At 34.5% G+C, this 25454-nt stretch overlaps 1 protein-coding gene and 1 long non-coding RNA gene across 5 annotated transcripts in view; both read left to right on the top strand.

Annotated features, from left to right (window-relative positions):
* The window catches only part of PEX1 (peroxisome 1), a 33167-nt gene extending 13507 nt beyond the window's left edge, over positions 1–19660 (top strand). For 3 of the 4 annotated variants that reach the window (XM_088206584.1, XM_088206587.1, XM_088206586.1), the window contains exons 7-18: positions 4618–4691; positions 5520–5742; positions 10486–10579; positions 10717–10871; positions 11130–11360; positions 11729–11929; positions 15340–15465; positions 15574–15635; positions 16435–16552; positions 17065–17349; positions 17442–17483; positions 18929–19660. In XM_088206584.1, the coding sequence (XP_088062710.1) occupies positions 4618–4691; positions 5520–5742; positions 10486–10579; positions 10717–10871; positions 11130–11360; positions 11729–11929; positions 15340–15465; positions 15574–15635; positions 16435–16552; positions 17065–17349; positions 17442–17480 (1608 nt within the window). In that variant the 3' untranslated portion in view covers positions 17481–17483; positions 18929–19660. The remainder of the gene's footprint in view (positions 1–4617; positions 4692–5519; positions 5743–10485; positions 10580–10716; positions 10872–11129; positions 11361–11728; positions 11930–15339; positions 15466–15573; positions 15636–16434; positions 16553–17064; positions 17350–17441; positions 17484–18928) is intronic. The other variant, XR_015812881.1, reaches the window with a different exon arrangement.
* Positions 19661–20717: 1057 nt separating this feature from the next.
* On the top strand, positions 20718–24550 carry LOC148253325 (uncharacterized). Its single transcript, XR_015812882.1, has 4 exons — positions 20718–20853; positions 21593–23234; positions 23426–23496; positions 23714–24550. It is a non-coding gene; the product is annotated as an uncharacterized LOC148253325 (long non-coding RNA).
* The last annotated feature ends 904 nt before the right edge of the window (positions 24551–25454 follow it).

Raw genomic sequence — 25454 nt, 5'->3', positions numbered from 1 at the left:
AATAATATTTCTACTTATATATTTCTCTGATTTATTAGTTTAATACTGTTAAGATAAAAATATCAGTTAATAATATACGAACTTACATGTTAGTCAAATGATTTTTCCTTTAACATTTAAATAATGGTGACTTAAAACTAATATTTTAAATATTGAACATAATATCTTACATGTGTCTTGTTGTGCTTTCAATCGGTCTCTGGTTAATATTAATTTGATTGTCAGAATTGGTGAGACTAGGTGATGGGAATGATACTACCTAATTGGCAAATGTATTGGGATGCAAAAGGGTGGAGTTAAGTATTTGGGGTTTTTAGGTGCTATTTACAAAGATGTGAGAACATGGGATCTGGTCATAAAAAGGTTTGAGAGGAGGTCAGCAGGTTGGAAGAGAAATCTACTATCTAAGGAGGAGTAGCTTACTCTCATAAGAAATATGTTAGTTAATCTTCTCATCTATTATATGTCTCTCTTGACAATTCTTGGGAGCATGACGAAGAGATTTGGATTCATCCAATGCAGATTTCTGTGAGGTGACTCGGAGGATAGAAGGAGATATCATATAGTGGCATGAGATGAGATTAAAAAACCATTGCATCAGGGTTTGGGGTTGAGATCGTTCGTGGATATGAACAACGCGCTCTAGGGCAAGTGGCTTTAGCAGTTCATGATAGAAAATGGTACTCTTTGGAGAAGGGTAATTGAGGTGAAGTTTGATACCGTAGATAGAGGATGATACACTCAAATTTTGTTAAGACCACATGGGAAAGGTCTGTGAAAGAAAATCTGTATGAGGAGAGAGAAATTTTAGGGTTGCATCAAGTGGAGGGTTGGCAATGGGAGAACAATTAGTTTCTGGACAGATTCTTGGTTTAGTAGGGGGGCTCCAGAATGACAAGTGGAGTTGATCAGGAACCTTAACGATTGGGAGGTTAATGAGTTTGAGTCCCTTATCAGCTCTGTGTCCATAGTCTATCTGAATGAGAGCAATTATCTACTAGTTTGGTGCCTAAGGGCTGAGGGCACATACATGATAAATCTTTATATGATTACTTAGTAAAAAATGACTCCTTTAAGATCAGCTTTCTGTACAAGCAAATTCGGATACTCCCCCTAGAATGGCTTTTTTCGCTTGGGAGACAGGGAGGGAATGTATACTTACTATTGACGAGCAAAGGAGAAGGGGAAAGATTTTGGTGAATGGATGCTTCCTATATAAGGGTGCGGAAGAGTCGTGCAATCATATCTTGCTGTGCTATCCATTGGCGTACAAGTTGTGAATCCTGGTATATGGGTTATTGAGAATCAGTTGGGTTATGACAGACATGATGAGATTTGAGCATAGTAAGGTATTAGTGACGGGAAAAGGCATGTGGGTCTCATATCCCCTTGTTATTTTTTGAGTTGTGTGGAAAGAAAGAAATATGAGAGCTTTTGAGAGGGTGGAAGCTAACTTCTATGGGATTAAGAATAGATAGTTCCAAATTGTGGGTTTATAATTATAGGTCACTCTTTGCATACTACGAAAGATTTTGGGAATCTTATAAATATTATGATTGAAGTGTAAATAATATTGTACATGGGTTGACAACCCCTTGGTTCTTGTACATGATGGATACTATACTTTTATTTGAAAAAATATATATTGAATATAATAAATAAGATAGTGAAATTAAAATAAATGTTTTAAGGTAAATTAAATTATTAGAACTGTTATCGATGCAAATATTTGATATTAATAATGAATATTATTTACTGCAATGCAATGTTTTTTTATTATTTCAAAATTTAGTACTAATTTTATAGCATAATTAATTGAACGTAATATCATATTATATATTGAAATACTTCTTCAGTAAGTTTTACCAAAGATTACCACTTTAACCTTAGAGTTGCTTTTATTGAAAGTAATTTTGACAGCATATTTACGACATTTGGGTTTCTGGATGTAATAAAACTGTAATGCAATAACAACTTATCAGGAATGGAATAATGTAGTAATAGAATTGTGATTACATTATAGTTTGGATGGTAAGCTCAAAAGGTAGAATAGATTAAGTGCCAAAAGTACTCTTGTCACTCTATTAGTAATAATCTATAATTTTAAATTAAAATATTAATCTGCATAATTATGAAAAAAAAACTAATCGATGCCTAAATATCAAAGTTTAAAGTTTTCTTTAGAAAAATTATAGATCCCATATTTTCTTTAAAGAAAAACTTTTCATATTTCTTTTTAACTTTCAGCTTCTATACTACCTCTTTTTGTTTTTTTTTTCAATACCATCTTCCTTGTTTTCTTACTAGTGGCCGCCCAAAAATCAAACAAACTAGCTTATATGGGTGATCTTCCTCATTCTCTTATTAGCAACCGTCCAAAAATCAAACAACCTACCTAAGTTTCTTCTAACTCCTCCTTCCGTTCCTATATCGTTCTGGCACTGGGTAAGTCTCCAGAGACAAGCAAGCAGGTGGATACTAGCTTTGCCTGGACGTTTGCCTCATTCACTCATAAAGCTTCACCAGTGATGTCCATGTGAGGTTTTGACAAGATTTCAGCCACTCTAATGACAGTCTGGCTGAAATCTAGTTAGTATGGTGAGTACTAATATATCTTTCTTACTAAAGTTTGCCATGAGGTGGCTGTGTGATAAACTTCGGCCAGCTTTGATGGTGAATGTGCACTGCTCTTATGGTGGCGGATTGGCTATCTGAAAGATCGCGTTTATTGATAATTTTTTAATGATAACAGGGGAACTTTGACATTTACATGAAAACGAAGAACGACAATGTCCATTTTTATTTTTTAAAAAATGTCCATCTTGATCTTGGCTATCGCTAAATTTCCATGAACCAAACAAATGAATGACTATTATTCGTAATAGTCATTACATTCAAGTGTTATTCAACCTTTAATCTGCTTACTAAATGTACCCTTAGCAACTCACTGCACAAGCACCAGCTTGATCCAACCAATCTTTTTAAAAAAAATAAAAACAGTATGTATATATTACTATAAGCACCTAAGGGGTTGCAACCCATTTACAATAATTACATAGTTTAGTCAACCCGGCCTCAACATGCCTTGAAAGCCTCAGTGACCTCGGGTGATTGACCCGATAACAAAAACTCGAGGGTCTTGAACCATCTATTATTTAAAATATCAAAATCTTTTGTGCTTGTGACACAATCAAAAGCCCTCCTATTTTTGTCCTTCCAAGCCATCCACATAATGGTGAGAGAAATCAAATTGCAGAATGGATACCTCTCATTTAAATTTTCCATGCCACACTCTCCTCCCTAACGGACCCCGCCATCACCCAATCAATCCCCAAGCTTCTATTTGCCATCGTCCATAAACTGAAAACCATCGGGCACCAAAGGAGCAAGTGGTTACAATAAGACTGTAATGTAATAACTATTTACTGGGAATAGAATAAAACTGTAATGCAATTGCAATTATATTACATTGTTTGATTTGCAACTAGGAATAACCATTACAACCTTTTTACTATGTTTGCTTCTGTTGTAAATGAGCTAGGAATATGCTTGTAAGTAACTCTAAATGACTAGAATGCCTTCTTATTGTATTTGGTTAAAAGTGTATTTTAATGCACTTTACAACATAAGACTATGAATAATTAACAAATATTATAATTAATGTAATAATTAAAATGATTAATAAGTAATTCAAATAATCACAATTGCATATTGATAATTAAATTTCTTCTATGTTACATAAAAGTTCATAAATTTGTTAAGTTTTTAAATAATTTCAATAAAAAATCTGAAAATTTTCCAGATATGACCAGGAACTTATTTTTTAAAAATTATGAATTCTCAGTTTCTAATATAAAATTTAGCATTTAATTGAGATATTTTCATGCGTCATTAATAAAATTTACCAGAAAATATATTAAAAACATCATATATATATGTAAGTTTTAGAATTTGCACATTTATATAAAACTAGGTTTTGATGTTGATTTATTTGTTAAAGTGGGGGTATGTTAGATGTAAAATAATGTAAATTGGCCATTGAGGGTATAATCTACTTAAACTAAAAAAATGATATTCTGAACAGACTGATTCATGACCTGCAGGCATGAATCACGACTGCAGCATCTGTTGGAATCATAATTTCAATGGAATTGTGATTTATGGAACGAAACATGGTAATAAGAGTATCTAATGTAATAGGCATTACATTTCTCTCTTATTACAGTTCTGTTAGGCCAAACGATCTATAAGTGGACAACCTGACATTCCTAGAGTGTTGGGGTTGCTGACAACTGGATTAAGCTGTTGGAGTCTAGTGCCTGGTATATGGAAGCTGCTAAGTTGGACATAATTTGGATAGAAAAGTGTTCTTGATCATTCATTTTATTCTTGGAATCAATAGTAATATATATTGTGAATTCAGTTGTGAAGATACAAGTATAAGTAATTGTTTGTTTCAGAAACAAATGACATCAATCTTTTCATAAGTAATTGTTTGTTTTAGAAACACAAGACGCCAATCTTTCTATCTGTATAACTCTAGATTGAGTTATAACGATGTAATTAGAGTCTTAGACCTTTGTTGGTGGTTCAAGTAACATCATTTTGTTGTGTTAGGGTTCTGGAAAGACACTGTTAGCCAGAGCTGCTGCAAAGTCCCTTGAGAAACGTGAAGACCTTTTTGCACATGTGTAAGATTTTCTTTTTCATTTTGAATGATTTTTATTTCTATTAAGTTTTGAAATGGTAATACTTTGATTATATTTAACTTCAGTTCCAATTGAGGTGGTGGGTTTTTGGTATGATTGACCAGTAATTCGATCAGGAGGTCCTGGTCCAGTAACTATCACTCTAAGATTTTACTTGAGATAGGATGGAAGAGATTTGGTCCTGGAAAGGTATTAGTGGAGGGAAGAAACATGTGAGCCTCATTGCCCTTGCTATTTTTTCGGTGGTGTGGGAAGAGAGGAATATGAGAGCTTTTGAAGGAATGGAAGATGATTTTGATAGAGTAAGAGATAGATGGTTTTAAATCTGAGTTTTTTTATTGTGAGTCATCCTTTTTATACGATGGAGGATTTTGTGGCTCTTATTGATATTTTGTTTTATGTGTAAATATTTTTTGTATATAGGTTGACACTTCCTTGGTGCTTGTGAATTAATGAATCTTAACTTACTTTTTATTTTTAAAAAATAGATTTTACTTTAGATATTCATGTCACTTCCTTAAAATGGGATTTGTTTGGAGGATTGCTTGGACTTTGTGCTACGGTGGGTTCAGGGGATACTTTGTTAAAAGGGCAGAAATTATAGATCAATCAAAAATTTTATAGCATATGGGTACTCCAATAGCCATCACTCAGTGGGTGTAGTAGCCATACGAATAGCCCATGTCCTGCTATTTGTTTAGAAATTAGCACTTTATTATATGACATTGCTCCTCTAGAAGTTACATAAACTTTTACTAGAAGTAGTTTATGAGAATGAAATGTTATGGTCTGGTTTTCTTTTATTTGCAGAATATTTGTTTCTTGTTCTGGACTTGCATTAGAGAAGGCCTTGACTATCCGCCAAGCACTCTCTAGCATTATATCAGAAGCATTGGATCATGCACCTTCTGTTGTCATTTTTGATGATCTTGATAGTATTATCTCATCGTCCTCTGACTCAGAAGGATCTCAACCCTCAGCTTCAGTTGTAGCACTTACAAAATTTCTAACGGACATCATGGATGAATATTGGGTAATAACTAAAATCATTTATTCTTGCTGGTTTTGTTGTCAAATTAATATATGTGATGTATCTATATATTTAAGATCGATATGGGTGATATTTTGAGTCAATGTGGGTGTGACATATTCCCCAATTTTCTAAAATCTAAGCCGCAAGTTTTTCTTTTTCCCCACCCCAGTTGGCCTTTCGGCATCCATGCATTTGCTACTGCCATACATTTCATTGTTATTCTGATCAGTCCAACCTAGTACATACCCTAGATATGCATACTTAGTAGTGTTAAGTCCTTTAGATTGGATCTTGTTGTGGATTTTGTGTGGAAAAGGGTTAGGGCTCCTTAAGATAGAAAACTTTGATCTCTTAATAATAAGGGTTCTACAAAAGAGAATCTTGCAGTTTTTATATGATAAGGACTCATCAAAAGAAAAGTTAACAATCCCTTCAGTAGGAAAAGTACTAAAAAACTTCTAATGAAATTTCTGCTTGTTACTTTTACCGCACTAACTGATTACAAACATATATTTTAGAACAGGATAAGGACACAAAAGTAGAGAAACTAATAAAAACCAAACAGATAATATAACCAAATCTTCTAATCTCTTCCATCTGCTGATCTCCCTGATCTGTTCAAACCTTGTGATGTCTTTTCTTAAATAGTAATATACCTATAAAATTTCTTATGAGATATTAATACTCTTAAATGTTGCTGTTTTATCAAAGCGCATAAAGTTACTTCCCTTCCAAAGAAAGTGCTTGTCCTCAAGTCCAAAAGTAAGATAAGAAACCTGCTTCAAGTACTGGCAGATTTCAAATTTGTTACCTACTTTTCTATTTTTTTTTTGAATATAAATGTGAAATTTGTATTAGCATAGGCACCAAGGGATTTCCACCCATTTACAACACTTACAAGTCAATTAACATATCAACAAGTTCCACTAAATACTCCATACTTTTTGTTACCTCCTCTTAGTACTTGTTTGGCCAAACTTCTACTTTTGCTCTGCTGTAAAAAAAATTAAAGTCTGCCTGGACACTAAAAAACATATTTGCTTTTAGGTAACAGCAGAAGCTGTTTTTGACTTTGGATAAAAATGAAATGAAAAGTTAAAAGTTAATATTCTTTGAGAAATGACTTGTGCTCTAGGAAATAAATAATACTTTCAACAAGAATATATATTGATTTATATTTTGTTAATTAACAAATTTAATATTTTTAAATAAAATATAATCTTTGTTTATTCTTCTGTGATTTTATATTTATTATAAATTGTTCAAATGATATTTATTTTAAAATTTAAAAATAATATTTTAAAATTAATATTTATATTTTATAGAATAAATAAAATAATTAAATTCAAATAAGTATTTCAAAATAATTTAATTATCAGAATAATTTGTAGACAAAAGTAGTATATATTTAAATAACTATAATAATTAATATTTTATTATTATGTGATTATATCATTTCAACATGTATTATCAATATCACATAATTAATCAAATGTAATACCACATTTTCTATCAAAAGCATTTTTACAGCAAAATTTGCCTAACTATACTGTTTTTCATTATAAAGCCGCTTTTATTAAAAGTTAAGTTGCAAAGCATTTTCACTAGTTCCTAGCACAAGCATCGGCCAGGTCGAATGGCTTAAACATGCAATGAGTCATCCGAATGGTTGGCCAATTCTCATTGTCTTGCTTCCATGGCCATATTGCCATCTTCCTGATCTATCCTCTTTTGTTCTCTATCCGTGCAACCACACACCCTATCTTCCAGATGAAGTTTTAGGGATGTTTTAAGTTGTTGTCTTAGAGTGCAGAAAACATCTATTAACCCATAGCTCTGACAGGGATATGTTACGCTCCCCTAGTTTGGTTCTTGTTATGTGTTTTGTTGTGGGAGAGAGAATCTTTCAATCTCTTAATGACTTGTGCTTGTTAAGAGAAAATCCAATAATATGTTAAGTAAGAAAAGTACTAAACTTTTATTCAAATTTCTGCCTCCTACATCTATAACCATAGTACAATCGGCTGCTGCTGTTTTATTTTTTGCTAAAAGCCTATAATAAGGAGCTGCCTACTAATCCTTGAAATAGCTTTGCGGGTAGGTGTTTCGTTGCTATCAAAGAGGGTCCTCCAACCCCTCCTCTCTCTTTGTTTCTTTGTATTTGCCAACATCAAAAGAAGCTTATGGCACTGGCTATTGGACATGCTGATGAGAATTTACCACCAGACCGAGCAGAATCCTCCATTCTTGAAAGTGCAGTAAGAGTTCAACTTTCTGCTTCTAAGATCAGCCTACCACTTTTTTTTTTTCTCCCCGGGAGAACTGAAAATCTCAGAAATCATCAATCTTTTGCTAGAGCTGCTGATTTTTTTGGGGTCACTTGTTACTAAAGATTTATTACAGTCTTCCACTGAACCTAAGAACTTATTTTTCAATTTATATCACATCTCCTGGCTGATGCTTCATAAACAGCTCCTGGATAATAGGGTTCTCTATTCTCATATTTAGTCTTTATTTTGTTAGCCTTTCCAAAGTTGGGATATAGGTATATAGAGATCTTGATCTCTATTAAGCCTGGTTTGCAGTTGGTTGCAATGGACCTGGTGGATGGCCCAGTTATATAAGGATGGATCCTGAAAGCCTAATAAGCATTTTTGACTCTGTAACCATGTCTTTATGGTTGTAACTGTTTGAAAGTAACTTATAATGGTTTTTCTAATAAAGAAAAGGAGATTATAAACAAAACATCAAGGTGCCACCCCTATACAATAGGATTGTGTCATTCCTAAAGAACACAAATCTGTTCAGGTTTTCGTGATCTTCCCAGCAAAGGAGAGAACGATCTCTAAACAAAATATTCAAGGTCTAAAGCCAATGATCTCTAATGTTACGGAAATAGTTGGTAGTGCCATCAAATAGATGGTTGTGGATTCATCCCCATGAAGGCACAATAGTTTACTGTGATTTTTCCTCTTCTTCTAAGCTTATTAAAAGTGAGAATTTTGCCCCAGCCATCTTCCAATACCTGGCATCATCTTTTTCTTCTAAATCTATTTCCAAAGAAATTCAAAAGCTGCATCTGAATGAAAAAGAAGGTTCAGGTGAAAGACTTCACCAAGAATAGCCCATGCTTTGAGAGGGCCCAAACTGGACAAACAAACAGAAAAAGGTCAATCTTGCAAGGAGCTAACGATGAAAAAAGCTGCCAAATAATTAATCTCCCCAATCATTCAGATTGTAGTTCAGTTTGCTGTTCAACTGTGGTTATTGGAACCATCCCAAACCAAGAGATCTGTGACTGAGGCTTCCTTGTCCCTTTCTAGCTCAGAGAGACTCAGGCGTTAATCAATTCCTGCACTAATGATCAGATAAAAAACCCACTTACTCCCCATTGCAAACCCTGAAGCACACCAAATCAAACTCAAGACTTTAGTACCATAGGCCTATTTGCTCCTAGCTGTCTTCCAAGCTCTGGCCTCCAAACCATATTGATCAATTGTAACTTGCTTCCAAAAGATGCCTCTACAATGCATAAACCTCCAGAACTGCTCTATGAACAGATATTTTTATTCATAGCATTTATACCAAAGCACTCTCGCCTATAAGGGGTACTTGATATATTCCTACATCAGAAGGTGATAACACCTACACTCCTCAGAATCTCCCAATGGGAATCTGCAATGAAGACACTCGAGCCTTTTCAAAATCTTTGATGAAATGGTAGAATGGAATGAAAGTAGATTGGAATGTTAGAGAGAGTGCTTCTAATAAGGAAGCAGATGCTTGATCCGAGCATTGTAGATGTGAATCATGACATGGTTGGATTCTCTTCTTAGATCTTTCTTAGCTGGTTAATGAATTAAAGAAGCCTAATTGTAGCATTCAAATTCTAGCATAGGAAGCCTAATTTCTCCGATAAGAAAAACTTGTCCTATCCCATAGTTAGCTGTCCCACCCGAAACATTCTGTTTTTCTTTTTTTCTCCCTTCCCAATCAATTTAGCTTTTCCCTCAGCCATCATAAAAGCATCGGTTAATCATAGAATAACTGAGTTTTAAATATCCCAGATCTCCCTGATTTTTATGGTTCATTGCTTGTCAATGTCAATTTATGGTATTGGTAGGAATAATGTGGAAAGCTGGGAAATTTAGATGGATTTTTATCATGAACCAGCAACACAGGATGGAACTAAATTTGAGCAAGACTCAAGGGAGTAGAAGTTACGATACTGTCAGGGTCAAGAGTAACATGGGAAAGGAAAAGAATTAGTAAGTTAAGTTAGTAGGAAAATTTCTTCTTTTTTGATTGTCTCGCTGTTATCGAGGTGTAACTGGATACAAGTACAGGCTCGAAGACCAGCTGTCTCCGTACCACCTTGGTTGTCATTGTACTGTACCAGCAACCGCCACCAGTAAAATACCCTGTGATGGTAATTGAATGATTATTAGCAAGATTTCTCAAAATTATCCTATTCTCTGTTCTTTCTCCTAATCTTTCTCTCTCATTCTTCTTCCTTTTATTGTTCTTCTTCTAAACCCTGAAAAACACCAGTCAGGCCAAATCCTGGCCACCTCGTGAGTCAGTGACCTCACAGATACTCTTGGATCTTGATCGACCCTGTTATGGAGCAAATTCCCCTAGTCCTTTTTCCGTTCAAGGTTTATTTAGAATGCATGCAGCTAGATGGTTCTTTCTAGTCTTAATTATACTATTAGCTGATATATTTTATCTGTATGCAAACAGGAAAAGAGAAGAAACTCATGTGGAATCGGTCCTCTTGCTTTCATAGCTTCTGTGAAGTCTCTACAGGGCGTACCCCAGGCGTTAACCTCATCAGGTATATCCATTTTTTTATACCTTGGTTTGATATCTGATTATATTAGCACCACAATTAGGAAAACTGGAACATTGAACTTACCTCCTATCTTGTTGCTCATAGACTGGATGTTATGCTGATAGACTTAGTTTTATCAGGAAGGTTCGATTTTCATGTGCAATTGCCCGCTCCTGCTGCCTCAGAACGTGGGGCTATATTAAAGCATGAAATTCAAAGGCGTTCATTGCAATGTTCTGATGAAATCTTGGTAGATGTAGCTTCCAAATGTGAAGGATATGATGCATATGATCTGGTATTTAACCTTTTGTATGTGTTTAGTATTTACCCTTATTTCCTAGCATGTGAAAGTAAAGAAATTATCCTTTACTCTTTTATATTGGTAAATATCTTTTAATTGAAATGTCAATATTTTCATATAGTCAATTCTGCCTTCTCATCCTTACCTTCAGTTTCATTTTTCTTATTTTCTTATCTTAAAACTTTTACATGCCAACATTTCTTTTTTAGTGAATTATTCTCCTAAGGCTTGTAATGTTGTTGATTTATCTAGGAAATACTGGTTGATAGAGCTGTTCATGCTGCCGTTGGCCGTTATTTACCCTTGGAATCTGGTCTTGAGAAGCATGTTAACCCAACTTTACTTAGGGATGATTTTTCTGAGGCTATGAATGAGTTCCTTCCTGTTGCCATTCGGGACATTACTAAGCCAGCTACTGAAGGTGGTCGTTCTGGGTGGGATGATGTTGGTGGCCTTACTGACATTCGAAATTCTATTAAAGAGGTATGTAGGCAACCATTACTGACATTTGGAATTCTATTAAAGAGATATGTAGGAAACCATTACTGACATTCAGAATAACTTTATCAATTTTTTAAAAGCTGTAATAAGCTCCCACTTACTAAGTATTGATATATTTAACAACTAGATAAATTGGGATAAAGTGCTTACTAGCAACTGCAGACATCCTTACAATATCTTTGAGTTAATTCAATCGATAGTAGTCTTTGAGTTACCAGTAAATAATAATTTTACTACTTGAACTGCATCTTTCCTCTTCTCCACTTTCAATCTATAATAGCTTTGATTTTAATTACTTGTTATTTATCTAATTTATTTCCATGTTCCAAATTCTTATACTTTATTATCAGATGATTGAATTGCCATCAAAGTTCCCAAATATATTTGCACAAGCTCCTTTAAGGTTGCGGTCAAATATTCTCTTATATGGTCCTCCTGGTTGTGGTAAGACTCACATTGTTGGTGCTGCTGCTGCTGCATGCTCACTACGATTTATATCAGTCAAAGGGCCCGAGCTTTTGAATAAGTATATTGGTGCTTCTGAGCAGGCTGTAAGAACTTCCTCATCGTCTGTTTTCTACAAATCCCTTTTGAGATAAGAATTTCTTTCTTGAATTTCAAGGGAATTTGTAGCCTGTCATGTCTGATTTGCCTAGTCATATTGTGTTATATAGGTTTTATTTTTTATTCTAGGAAAAGTTAGATGTTTTTATAGTTGAGTGAATTGCAATTATAGATAGCATGATCCATGGTTATGCTTTTGAGAAGTTTATCTTTAATTTGTGTGCATGTAAGACAGTTCATTTCTACATTAGATGAGTACAAATAGGAGGTAGTGCTAATGAAAGAGGAGGTAGTACTTTGAACGTTTTAAAAATAAAACAGGTCAGGAGATAGTACTTCCAACTTGTTTCATAACCTTTCTGTGTTCTTTGACAGTCATCCTCTCTTTTATTGAACAGGATCTAGGAGACATTATAGATCTTTTGCCTAACACTCTCTTCTGAATTTTTTGCTTGGGGTAAATGAGTGGCATCCCTTAGGTGCCTTTTTATAGAAATTATTTTTCTGCAAGAAAAAAAGGTAAACACTTCAGTTGGTGATTTTAGAAAACTTTCCTGAAACAAAAATTCTCCTGACTGAATTGACTGATTTTCATTGGTCGTGATAAGTAAAGATTACAATGGCAAAGGAAAAAATGAGCATTTCCTTATTCTCATTTGAATTAGCTGTAGGAATATTTGTATGCTGGAAATTAAGAATGAATTTTGTAAAGCTTTTTTTTTATTAAATACTATGAGCATCCACCATACACTACCAAATTCTAAGATTTGGAAAAACTAATTATTGATTTGTTACATGCTTGTCTCATTCTTTCTTCAATTCTTACAAAGTGATCGGGTGTATAATCTTGCGTATTTTATATCATGTTCACAAGATTATATACTTCACGTTTCCTGATTTTATAGTATGCAGAATGATTTCTGGCATAATCCCCTGTCAGGAACCTTAGAAATTGATACCAATTAGACTGACAATTAGCAAAATGGGAAGACAATCTCCAGAAATTAGCAGAGGAATTAGAGGAATTGGAAGAACAGAATATTCGAGAAAGAAAGAGGAATTACTGATTTCTTTTCTTCATAATACTTTTCTTATCAAATCATGCCCAATTCCAGACTTTCTACACCATTCCTTTCCAAATGTTCAGTAACAACAACGACAGAAATCAATTCAACAGAAAAACAGAATCTCAGCAAATGCAGTGAAAGGAAGTAAAAAGGGGGAAGTAAGATTTTATAAGAAATTAAGAGTTCCGTACTCATTTATTACGCTAATTACCCATTTAGGCTGGCTTAAAGTAGTTTTCTGTTGGGTCAGTTTCTTTTTTCTCTGCATGAAGTGGTTTTCTCTTCCAAATCTTCAGTGCAGGTGCTGACATTTCTCTCCTCTTCAACATTAACCTTGTCCTCAAGGTTGTTCATCAATTGAAAGAAGAGAAAATTTATGCGAACCCTTCCTCAGTGGTAGTCATATATTTCATGATAATGTCATTGTCAAGTGCAACAGATGGGTTCCATAGCTGTGAAGCAGAACTCCTTACGGGCTAATCCCACTAACAATCTTCTGGATTGTCTAGAAAGAAAGAAATAGTAGAGTTTTTGAGAGTCTTGAGGTGAATTTTGCTAACTTCAAGGATAAATAGTTACATCTTTTTGGTTCCATTATTTTAGGACACAACCTTGATAGTTTGGAAGATTTTGGTTCCATTGTAGATATTCTTACTAATCTATAAATTCTCACTTTTTGTACATGGGCGGCGCTCCCTTGGTGCCTATATCAATACCCTCCACACTTTTATTTTAAAAAAATATATACATGGGTTCCATTGAAAAAATCACACTTAATGGATAAGCATGGTCAATCTTGGCAGTACTCCAACAAGCATAATCTCTTGTAGTAAGAAACTTTTGGTGTTTACAGGGGTTTAACCTATACCCGCTCATCAATTAATATCCATCTATTGTCATGCATGGATTTGCTAACCCAAGTAACCTGGGAAAATTTTAGACCAATTACGTCATATCCTCCATTCACATCTTCACTACCAACAACAAAAAATTCATTTCTCAATGAAACTCCTAACTTCTTCACTTCTTTGTTTAACAGCCTCCAGTCATCGTATTTTCCACATAATTAACAATTCACTTGAAATAAAGTGGAGCATCCTTTGATTATAAAGATGATATTTAACATGCACCCAGCTTCAAATGCTAAGGATATACTCTTATAAGTAAAGACTACTGGACTCGTACAAAAACCAGCTTCTACAAAATTCTTTTTCTATGTAATTCTCAAAACTTGTCAACTCTTTGGAACTTTTCACAAAACTTTTGTTTGCATTTTTCTCAGATGGGACTTTCAACAAGTTGGATCTTACTCTCAACTTGTATGTTGTTCACCACCACTTCTTTTTCCTCTTTAGGACTAACAACCTTTTGACAACTTTATCACAAGAACTAATAAATCTTTTCTCACAGTCCCGTTACTCCATTTTTCTCAAATTTATTGTCCCCATTATTTTTACCCTGCAGTTTGGATAAAACAGCTTGAGCAGATTTAGGTGGAGGTAGAAGAGGGACCCGAAGGGAGGATATACTAATACCTTGACCAGATTTTGGTAAAACAAGGGAAAATGATACATGTGAAAAAGGATCTGGAAGGTGCGTTGAGTTCCAAATCATGTCCTTGAGTTGATTGAACCTTTGCTCCGGCCAGTTCTAATTTTGCTGTACATCATAAGAAGCTTTGTGATGGAAGTTCAATGGACCTTTACAAGTTTATCCTATGGTGATTGAACATTTTATCAGAGTTTTTGACATATTCTTCAAGCTGCAGAAGGTGCTAATTATCTGTCATCATGGCAGCCATGGAAGTTAACGTTTCATCTTAATCAACCGGCTCTGACACCAATTTGTCAAGAACCTTAAACATTAACAACAATTAGGCTGGGAATTAGCAGAATAAGAAGAGCATCTTCAGATATTAGAAGGGAAATTAGAGGAATTAGAATAACGAAGTATGGCAGAGAGAGAGAGAGAGAGAGAGAGAGAGAGAGGAATTGCTGATTTCATTCAATAGAGCTTCTTCATAGTATTATTCTAATCAGATCATTCCCAATTCCAGACTTTCTACCCCACTTCTTTCCGAAAGTTCACTAACAACAATAACAGAAATTCAGTTTTAACAGAAAAACAGGATTTCCGCAAAACACAGCGAGAATAAGGAAAAAGTGGGAAGTAAGAGTTTATAACTAATTAAGGATTTCTCCACCCATTTGTTACACTAATTACCCAATTAAGCTGGCTTGAAATAGTTTCTTGTTTCTCTGCACGAAGGGTTTTCCCCTACCATATCTTCAGTGCAGATCTGACATTCACATCACTGATTATTCTTTCAGGTCCGTGACATTTTCTCCAAAGCAGCTGCTGCTGCACCATGCCTTCTCTTTTTCGACGAATTTGATTCCATCGCCCCTAAGAGAGGACATGATAATACTGGTGTAACAGATCGTGTTGTTAATCAAGTCAGTATCATAATACTGGATCACATGATAAGATCATATTCTATTTTATCCCATCTTATGCTCTTCTTCTGATTAATTCCTTTCATATCATGATCCTCCTTTGAGCAGTTTCTGACTGAACTAGATGGTGTTGAAGTTTTGACCGGCGTATTTGTGTTTGCAGCAACAAGGTGAGTTTTGCTTTGGAAAATTAATGTGGTGGCATAACTTTCAGATTCTGTATTGAATGCTAAAATTTATTTTATTGTGTGAAGTGTTTTCTTTTGCTTTCAGTTAATGTGTAATTCATTGATTGAATTTTTTAAGAGAACCAATGGTATTCTTATTTGGTTCTTTTGATTATATGGAAAGTGGCCTTTCATGAATGCCACTAAACTAAGAAGGTTAGGTTTTTCTTTTGGCCGCTAAAATCAAAATAAGGTGGTTTATTGAGAATTTTTCTTTCTATAATTTCTTTTTCTTGATAAGTTATATGCTTTTGCAAATCTGCCTGCATACTTGGGATGCTACTTAGTTGAAGCTTTTTGCATTTATTTTTTTTTTCAAATGGAAAAAGAAAGCATATTTTGGAGGACAAGATAGATATAGAAACATCAGGATCCATGGAATGTTAATGTGTGATTGGGTTTCTGAGATTGTGGAGATGAAATACTATTTCCATAAGTACAATGTGTTCTTTCTATTTGCGCTGTCGAACTCAAAACAGATCCATAATGAGATGCAACTGTCGAAGACTGACCTAGCAACCATAAGCCGCATATTCATATTTTTTCTAAATATGATAAAATATACTCTTGACCCTTTAGGGAGGACCATGCTCAAAAGTATGTCTATATAGTGCAAATTAAGAAATAAAAAATGGTTCAGGAAGGAATCTAAATTTATTGTTCTGAGCATGTATAGCCTTTTCAGTTAGTCTCATTTCTTTGATGAAACTTTACACCATTCCTTTCTGCCCCCTTCAAGCAGTAGACCAGATCTACTTGACGCTGCACTGCTGAGACCTGGGAGGCTTGATCGCCTTCTTTTCTGTGATTTTCCATCTTGGCGTGAGAGGGTGGAGATTCTTACAGTTCTTTCTAGAAAGGTTAGATATATTCTATATTCTAACTGATATACATGTTTTCTACTTGCTTTACATGTTTCTAATTTAAATCTTGGGCATCGCTTCCTTCTGACTTAGACTGAAGTCTGTCGTTATGACAAGATCATTGTGAGTCTGGTCATACATCCAAATATAGAAGTTCTAAAATGTTGAGTTTTTATGAAGCTGAACCACCTTAGACTAAGCATAATAGAATCTACTTAAATAAGGAAACTTGATTTGTATGACATGTGAAAGGAAAGGGTAAACCGAGCATGTTATTTTTATGTATTAATATACGTATATAGACAATAAAAAATAAAAAATAAAAAATAAAAAATTATGTTCATGTACCAAGAAACCTATATTTGATATTTTTCCAAGAGGGAAAATTAACTCTTATATTATGAACTTCATCTAGTTTACCCCCTTCATGTCTTTATTTATCATCCTTCTTTAGTGATTACTCTCTTAAAAACTAATGATGGCCTATGGCTTTATTCAAATTAATGCAGCTTCCACTTGCCAGTGATATTGATTTAGATGCCATAGCTCAAATGACAGAAGGATTTAGTGGAGCTGACCTCCAAGCACTTCTCTCTGATGCACAGCTCGCTGCTGTTCATGAATTTCTAGGTAGTGCAGACAGTGACGAGTCTGGAAAAATGCCAGTCATAACTGATACTCTTTTAAAGTCTATTACATCCAAAGCAAGGCCATCAGTTTCAGATACTGAGAAGCAGAGACTATATGGCATTTACAGCCAGTTTCTGGATTCAAAAAGATCTGTTGCTGCACAGGTTTCTCTCCATCTACATTTCGCAAAGATCTTTGATGTATTGTGTATTTATATTACATTATAGATTCTCAGTAATAAATTAATTTCCTGCAGTCAAGAGATGCGAAAGGAAAGAGGGCAACTCTAGCATAACAGGTAACGTCATTGCTACCAGTTATTTCTGAAGTAGAATGAACTAACAATTATAGTAATTTCTTTAGTTGACTCTTCTGTCAATTTTTTAACTTCCTTTTGTTTAATCTGGATTTAGATTTATTAATTGTTGGTATGTAAATATTTATTTAGTCAGACGTAAACTTATTAGCTGGCTTATTCTATCAGTGATTGATTAAGGCGTATATGATGTTGCATTTTTCATAGTATAGTTTCTTGTTTGACAGAGGGCTTCATTGTTAATTGATAAAAGTTAGGTTGAGGCTCCATTTGGGAGTGGGGAAGAGGAGGGAAAAGAATGACTAATTTGGTTCTGGCAACAAATTAATTAGTTCCCCTTGTTGAGTCTATTCACTACATTGTACCAAACTGGTATTTTGCTATGAAGTCTGAGTAAATATTTTTCCCTTATGTTAGATCTGTTCACATCCTCTTCCGTCCTCTGAAACAGACGTTTAAGCTTAGTCAAGTCACCCATCTTTTACTTTGTTGTGCTTAGAGAAAAAAAATGGAATATGTTTATCAGTAGTGATGAAAATCTTCTAGCATGATTTACTAGTCCTTGTCCACTGGGGAATAAATACTAACATCAGGAAAGGCTTAGACTGCTAGCCCACAGATAGAGAAGTAATATCAGGAATGACATAGACAGCTATCCCATGAATAATGAGCACTCCATTAGGGCCCTTTATTAGGGATCCCTCGTAACAGTACCAAATAAATTTACATTTTACTGTAATTGATATTGATATGCTGTGATTTCAAGAGTTAACTAAAGTCCTTGCAAACAGTAATCTGTTTTGGTTAAAATCTCTAGATAACCAGGGTATTATGGTTTTTGTATGACTTTGCATTTTTCGTATAGTATTTTTTCTTCACTGTCAACAGAATTTATTTTCTTAAAAAGTCTTAATGATGTTGGTCTTTCAACAACTAGAAGTAAAAAATCTGTATGTATACATGCTCTATCTGTCTGCATCTGTATATTTTTAAAATTTGATGTTGTTATGCGTTTGATGGATGGTTTAGTTTACTTTAATGGAAATTCATATTATTTGCTTTATGAAATCTTGACTCGTTTGATGTAATGGATGCATAAGAAGTTTAATGGAGTTAAAAATTTCATTTTTTTGAATTTTCTTTCATGGACATTTATTTGTTACCTTTAAAAAAAATCGAAATTTTTTGTTTTCTTGCTTCCTTAAAAGATTGTGAACTTATGTAATCACGAGTTTGTCTGCACATTTATGCCTGTTATACCTATTTAGGCATATGTTTCCATATAAGTTGAACATGACTGCATTCAAGTACCAAACAAGGAGCGGAAGTAGCATAGGTGGTTAAACATTAGTTTGGGACTCCTGAATGTTGTCTACTAGCAGCATCCTTTCCATTTGATTGACTTGCTTTGTTTTCCTTCATACCAGGAGGCGTCAGAGCCCATGTGGAGAACTATTATTTGTCTTTCTATCTCAGTTTTGGCAGTAATACGATGATCCATCTTTACACGCGGCTTGCCCTATCTCAAGTGGATCCCTTGACGATGATGGATATCTTTGATGCATCTCCATTTATATTGTAGAAATTTAATTGGTAAGGTTGCTGCTTGTCTTTGAAAAGGCATGCTTACCTTATGAACTGAAGGGGGGAGGGGGGGGGAATGGGATTCTGCTTTTACTCTCCCCACTCTTGGGTATTAACAAATTTGCACAATTTCTATACATACTCTCACCTCTTCCTGCAGTAAGATCCCGTTTTATCCAGAAAAGCTAATAGATGAACAAACATATTGTTGAAAAACTTGAGGAACTGAAGAAGTATTGAATCTCAATTCTCATGTTGATCTGCAATTGCTACATGCTAGTACATGGAACTAGTCAACAAGATGAGACAGAGAGATTCCTTGGGCATGAAGATTGAAGAAGCTCATCCGTAGAAGTTGTTTGCTCGGGCATTGTTGACAGCACATGTCAGTGATGTCAGGATTTCATAGTTCACACTGTAAATATACTATCATCGAGCTTTTAAAGGGCTTTCCAAAAAGCATATTTGGCCAGATGGAATCCCTATTGCTCTGTACCACTTGATATGAAGATGTATCTTTCTACGTTTATTATGTAGGGATTGAGTTATTTTTTAATAATAAATTTAACTGTAAACATACTCCAAGTTAAAAGTCTTTTATTTAATTTATTATTGTTATTGTATAGAATTAGGATACCACTTAAAAATTTATGTTGTTCTTCAAAATGTATTAAATAAGTGTTATATCACCATATATGATTTTAATATTTTAACTATCTTCGATATTGAACTTTTTTGTCAGAGTGAGGTGAATTTAAGTTTAGAATTCATGGTGTAATTCTATATGTAAACCAATTTAAAAATAGTGTAATCCAAAAAACTTAAAAACTAAGTGAAATTTCAGTTGAAAGAAAAGTGAAAACTGTGTTAATCAGATTTGTATCTGCAAAACCAGAACGTGCAACCTAAAAAACTAGAAAGGTAACTCGTAGATTGTAGTACCCCATAAAATCTCACAAGCTGAAACGTCTTCTTATCTGCTATACTTTGTATATATTATTGTATAAAAAAGAAAAATAATTCATCAAAAACCAGATTACAGATCAGAAGCTTCTAGTTACTGTGGATTGGATTTGGACGAGAAGTTGTGAGCAGGAAAACCTTCTTCAAAACCTTGAGAATCATCATCATGCGATTGCTTGGTCTCTTATCACACTCCAACTCACTTCCCTTCCTCACCATATTCATCGCCTTCACACAACAAACATCAATTTTCTCTGACTTGGATTGCCTCCTCTCTTCAACTCTTGTTAATTCCTCATTGAAATTCTCCCACAGCATGTCCATCTTCTCCTCAATTTCCCCCGACTGGAATCGGCCAGTCCTCCTCGCATCATTTCCTCCCAAGTTGAATCTGCCGACCTTCTGATCATCTTCATCAGGGTAAACAATCGAAGACACATGCCATAAAGACGGGGAGATTGCAAATAGTGGTATAGGATTACTTATTGTTGGGAAGCTGAAATCTTCACTACCGACCATCCTTGTTATTTGAAAATAAAATGATGAAATTTGAAAAAGGAAGAAGAGATACGTTATTTTGTTGTTGGAAATAATAAAGGAGTTTTAATGGTGAAAAGATATATGCAGAGATATCTGTGGATGTATAGGAGAGGGAATAGAGAAGAGTCAAGCAAGCCAATTAATGAGTAGGGTAAGGTCAGAGGAAGAGGAAGAGGAAGACGAGGAGGAGGAGAGTGGAGTCAAAGTCATTCAAGCCATTACCAATTCATTCCCTTCCATTCGTGGTGTATGGTCATCACTAAAGGTACGCCACTTGGATTGTGCATGAACCAAATTTATTTCCCTGTGCATAAATGTTTCTGTCTGTAACGTTTCCACCAATCTTTCTCACATATATTATTTAATTCACTTAACAAAAAATACCTCCAAAATCCTCCTTTAAATTTAAATATAACATATAGCGGGAGTGTGTTTTATATACAAATAACAACATGCAATCACATTTTTTATTTTTAAAAAAATAATTCAAAATTTTGTGAATATGTCTAATGTAGTATAATCTTATATGTACAAAGTTTTGTTAAGCGAGATTCTGTCTCATCAAATTTTATTCTATAAACAATTTGTTACTTGGTGAGAATAGTTTCTCCTAAAATTAATAAAAAAATTTCTCAATTTTAATTGATATAAGATAAATAACTTTTTGTACCATAATATATCTTCAGTTAAAGAAATCTATTTCACTAATGTAGTCTTAAAGAATGTATGTTTATGTGCAAGTAAGTCTATGACCAAACGTTTAGGGACATCAACAATCCCATTAAGTTTGTCTTGTAAAAATTCTTCATTGAAGAGGGAAAACAATTTTTTCTTAAAAGTAAGACAAATCATCTTCAAAGTTGAGATGGCTTGAGCAAGCACCAATTTTCTATTTATAACTTCTTTGGAATTTGTGTTTCATTTAGTAAAACATCAATCTTTCTTTGTTTATATCTTATATTTCCTATTCCCTTAGCTAGTTTCTTGACCAATTAAAAATCTAGGTTAGGAGACCTCAATCCATTGGTGAATGTGGGCACGGCAATATAGGAATTCAAATTGTAAACTCATAGGGCCTCAAAATCAAAACAGCTAAGGTATAGTTTTAACATTTTACATTTTGCAATGAATTTTTAGGAAGTACATGGTTTTTATTATTATTATTTTTTTGGCTAGTGTCAATTGCTCGTGAAGAGTGCCTAGAAGCTCTTCTAGAGTTGTTTGAAAAGTTGTATGGAGCTAAATGTTAGCAAGAGTACCATTAGTGGAGAGCTTTCCTTAGAGTGGTTAGGAAGGCACAATAAAGGTTATAATATGTTGTCTTGTGGCATCATAAAAGCTTTTAAAATTTAAATATGATATAATTAATCATTCAATCATATGGATTGATGGTTGGAATTATAAAGTATGGGGAAAAGATGTGTTAATAATTAGAAAATGTATAGATGATTCTATCCAATGTTTATTGAGGATTTCTTTTTATTTTAGGGTTTAGATCTTTTTGGTAGCTTTTTGCTAAATTCTTTAGTGAATAATGGGAATTTTGTTTAGTTTTGTTTTTCTAAATGAATGACTTTGTTTTTCACGTGCTACTATTTTATTAACATGGATGTTTTTATATTTAAAATGATTCAGGATGAGCTCCGTCAAGTTTGGATCATAGTCACTAAAGTTTTATATAAGTTTGCTTTGATTAAGGGGTGATCTTTATTTCATATCTTGAAAGTTTTTTAAGAAAATATTTTACTGAGGGTCAACCTGCTCATTTGATTTTAAACTTTAAGATATTTAGAATAATTACATCAGGATATATCATTTATAAGTATTAGTTATGATTTATAAGTTTAATAAAAAAAATTCTCCACTAAAGTGTTGCAGGTGACTTTCCTAAATAAAACACATGAAAAATACATTTTAAGATTTTTCTAGTGTTGTAATTTTAGTACTAAAGTATGACAAAAGTGTAACACCCAAAATTTATTTTTTATTTTTTTTATTATATATATAATTATTTGTTAATTGAATTTAATTTGGTTTATTTTATTTTATTTTAATAATAATAATAATAACAAAGAAGGGTAAAAATTAGTTGATGATTTAATTAAAAATAATTCGACAAAAATGGGTGAAAATTCAGATTTTGAGAGTATTTTTAAAAGAAAAATCGAAAATCAGGGGTCAAAATACAATTTAGAAAAATTTCACCACGTCAGATGCTTGGTCAACAGCTCCGACCAACCAGGACGTGCCAGGTGGCAGAGGCACTGACGCGGGAGGCCATGCGAGGGGGAGCCACGTGGGCGATCCGCGTGTGCGCGATCGAACGGTTGAGATCCGTTCTCGCGTGCACGGACGGTCCAGATTGAATCGCGCACGGACGATCCAGATTGAATCGCGCACGGACGACCCAGATTGAATCGCAATGAACGGCCGAGATTCACTCCCTATTTAATCGCGATCGGACGGTACAGATCAAAAGTGATGGACGACCCATATTAAAAGCGGATGGGTATAAATAACTTCATCTGCACCCAAACCCTAACCCTAGCTGCCAAAGCCCCTCGTCGGAGAAGATAGCCCAGCCCCCGGGGAGCCGACTACCGCCACCCGCCGCCGCACTGGAGCAATTTTCGACTACCAAACGAGGTAAAAAATTTCCCTCTTGCATGAAATTCAATTTTAAACCCACCCATGGCCAAATCAGAATAAAAAAACCAGTTAATTGGCCGAAAAATGCCGCCGCATGGTGTTTCGAAAAACGCCTCCGATGAGGCCCTTCCCGATTTTTGTTTGATATGATTTTTCCATCGTTGTGATCACCGTTTCCTTCTCTACAGATTGACAGGAGCAAAACACCAAACTACAACGTGAGCCGGAGCAGCCGCCGCACCGGAGAGCCCCACTACCGGTGAGTTTTAGTTTTCTACATTTTTTTCGGCCCACCGAGGGCCTTAAGTGTGTTTTCTCGTAGGAACCGATGCAAATTTGGCTGAATTCGGCCGAAAATGGCCGAAAACAATCAACCCGAGATGGATCGCTGCCACAGGCGGCGGAGCTGCCGTGCCAGATTTCTGAAATTGGCCGAGTAAGCCCTGGGACTGATTTTTGAGTTTTTTTTGGGACAGTTGTAGGTACTGTAAGCGTGTTTAAGTTCCCGAAAAAAAATTCAGGGAACCCAGGGACCGCCCGTAGGCGCAGTAACCACTTAGCTTTCGGCGTCGAATCAAGTAAGTACCCCTCACCCTATTTCTTATCATGGAATTGAAGTTTGAATAAATGATAATACCTATATTTTGTACAAATTAAATAGATGTGCATAATTAATTATGGATTGCTAATGGAGCCCGAATCGAGTATTGTTCTCTGATGATTTCTGTTGATTAATCTTGCAGTCTAAAAGCATAATAGTTTCTGGTTTATCTATTTTATAGTTTAAATGCATGTATTTCTGTCTTACTTGACTACTGTACTATTTTGCAATTTAAAATATGATTGCATTATCGGGTGCATGTTCATTGTTTATGTGATTATGTTTGATTTGGTAACGGAGACTAAGGAAAAATAGGAAAGGAGTGTGATATAATAAATAGATAAGATAACGGATAAGATGACAGCCTCACTAGATATCCTGAGAGATGGTGGATAGACCGGGTTCATACGGAATCCTACCGTGAATTTTGTCTCGTACCAGACGGGGTATGGAGACTTGGTCATTTGGCGCTCATACCGGACGGGGTATGAGGACGACCTGCTTCATCTCATATCAGACGGGGTATTGAATTTTAATGTCTTGGCGCTCATACCGGACGGGATATGGGGTCGGCTATGTAATTAAAATTGTTAAGGAAAAGGGTTCACGTGTAACGGGGACACCCCTATAGATCTTCATGGATACTAGTAGGCTGGTGAAACGAGAAACAGTTTCGAGTTCATCTATTTTTAATGGATATGGATTTATAATATGTACCGTGATGGTTGATTATGCATGAAATTATGATCTGTATGATATTATTGCTTCTATAATATATTTTCATGAATTCTCCAATGGTAAGTAAAAAGGTAAGTGGTTTTATTTTAAATAAATGTATTGGTTTAAATCTACTGTTCCATTGGTTGTTTTGATTTTCTACCAACATTTAATTCTGTGACGGTGATATAGTGTGATGTCCTTACTGGGTTAGTGTAGCTCATTCTTTATTTAACTATTTTGAATCAAGATGACCAAATTTCCGAGCTCGATCTGTAAGAATACTGCGAGTAGATGCTAGATACTTAATATTTTCCTTTGTTTTTCTCATTTCTCGTGTTTCTTTCAGATAATTCATTCTGTGATGTTTGTTTAGTACTTTTAAGTTATTGTGTAATGGATGTAAATTTTAACTTTTTATTTCGTTCCCGCACTTAAATTAGTATATATTTTCTTTTAGATTTCCAGGATCGTTACAAAAAGTGAGACGAGCATGGATGAGAATCAATAGGACTTGATCTCTTATACCGAAACACAAATGAGTATTTATGGTGCCATAGTAAAAATACTTACTTTTCTTGTCAAGTTCCTATTTCTCAACTTGTTAGTTTTTAAGTTCGATAAGAGTTGAGTATGGGGATTCTCCATAACTTTGCTTATATGATGAAACTTGTGATTATTAGACATTGTAGTCTTTCGATTATGACATTAGTTCTGTTAAATATATTTTTACTTGCAAATGTCTATATTAACTTTTTTGTCACTTTTGTTTCTAGTATTGAAGTAATTAACCTAAAAAGTTTTGTGGACTTAAAAGCTCATTTGGTGTATATATAAATGCAAAGGGAGGATAGCCCATAAGGTATCATTAAAATTATATATAAGTATAGGGAGAGAGG

The sequence above is a fragment of the Carica papaya genome, chromosome 6 (assembly GCF_054855325.1).
Source record: "Carica papaya isolate Zhongbai chromosome 6, ASM5485532v1, whole genome shotgun sequence".
NCBI lineage: Eukaryota > Viridiplantae > Streptophyta > Magnoliopsida > Brassicales > Caricaceae > Carica > Carica papaya.
This window is presented reverse-complemented; position numbering and strand designations above follow the sequence as displayed.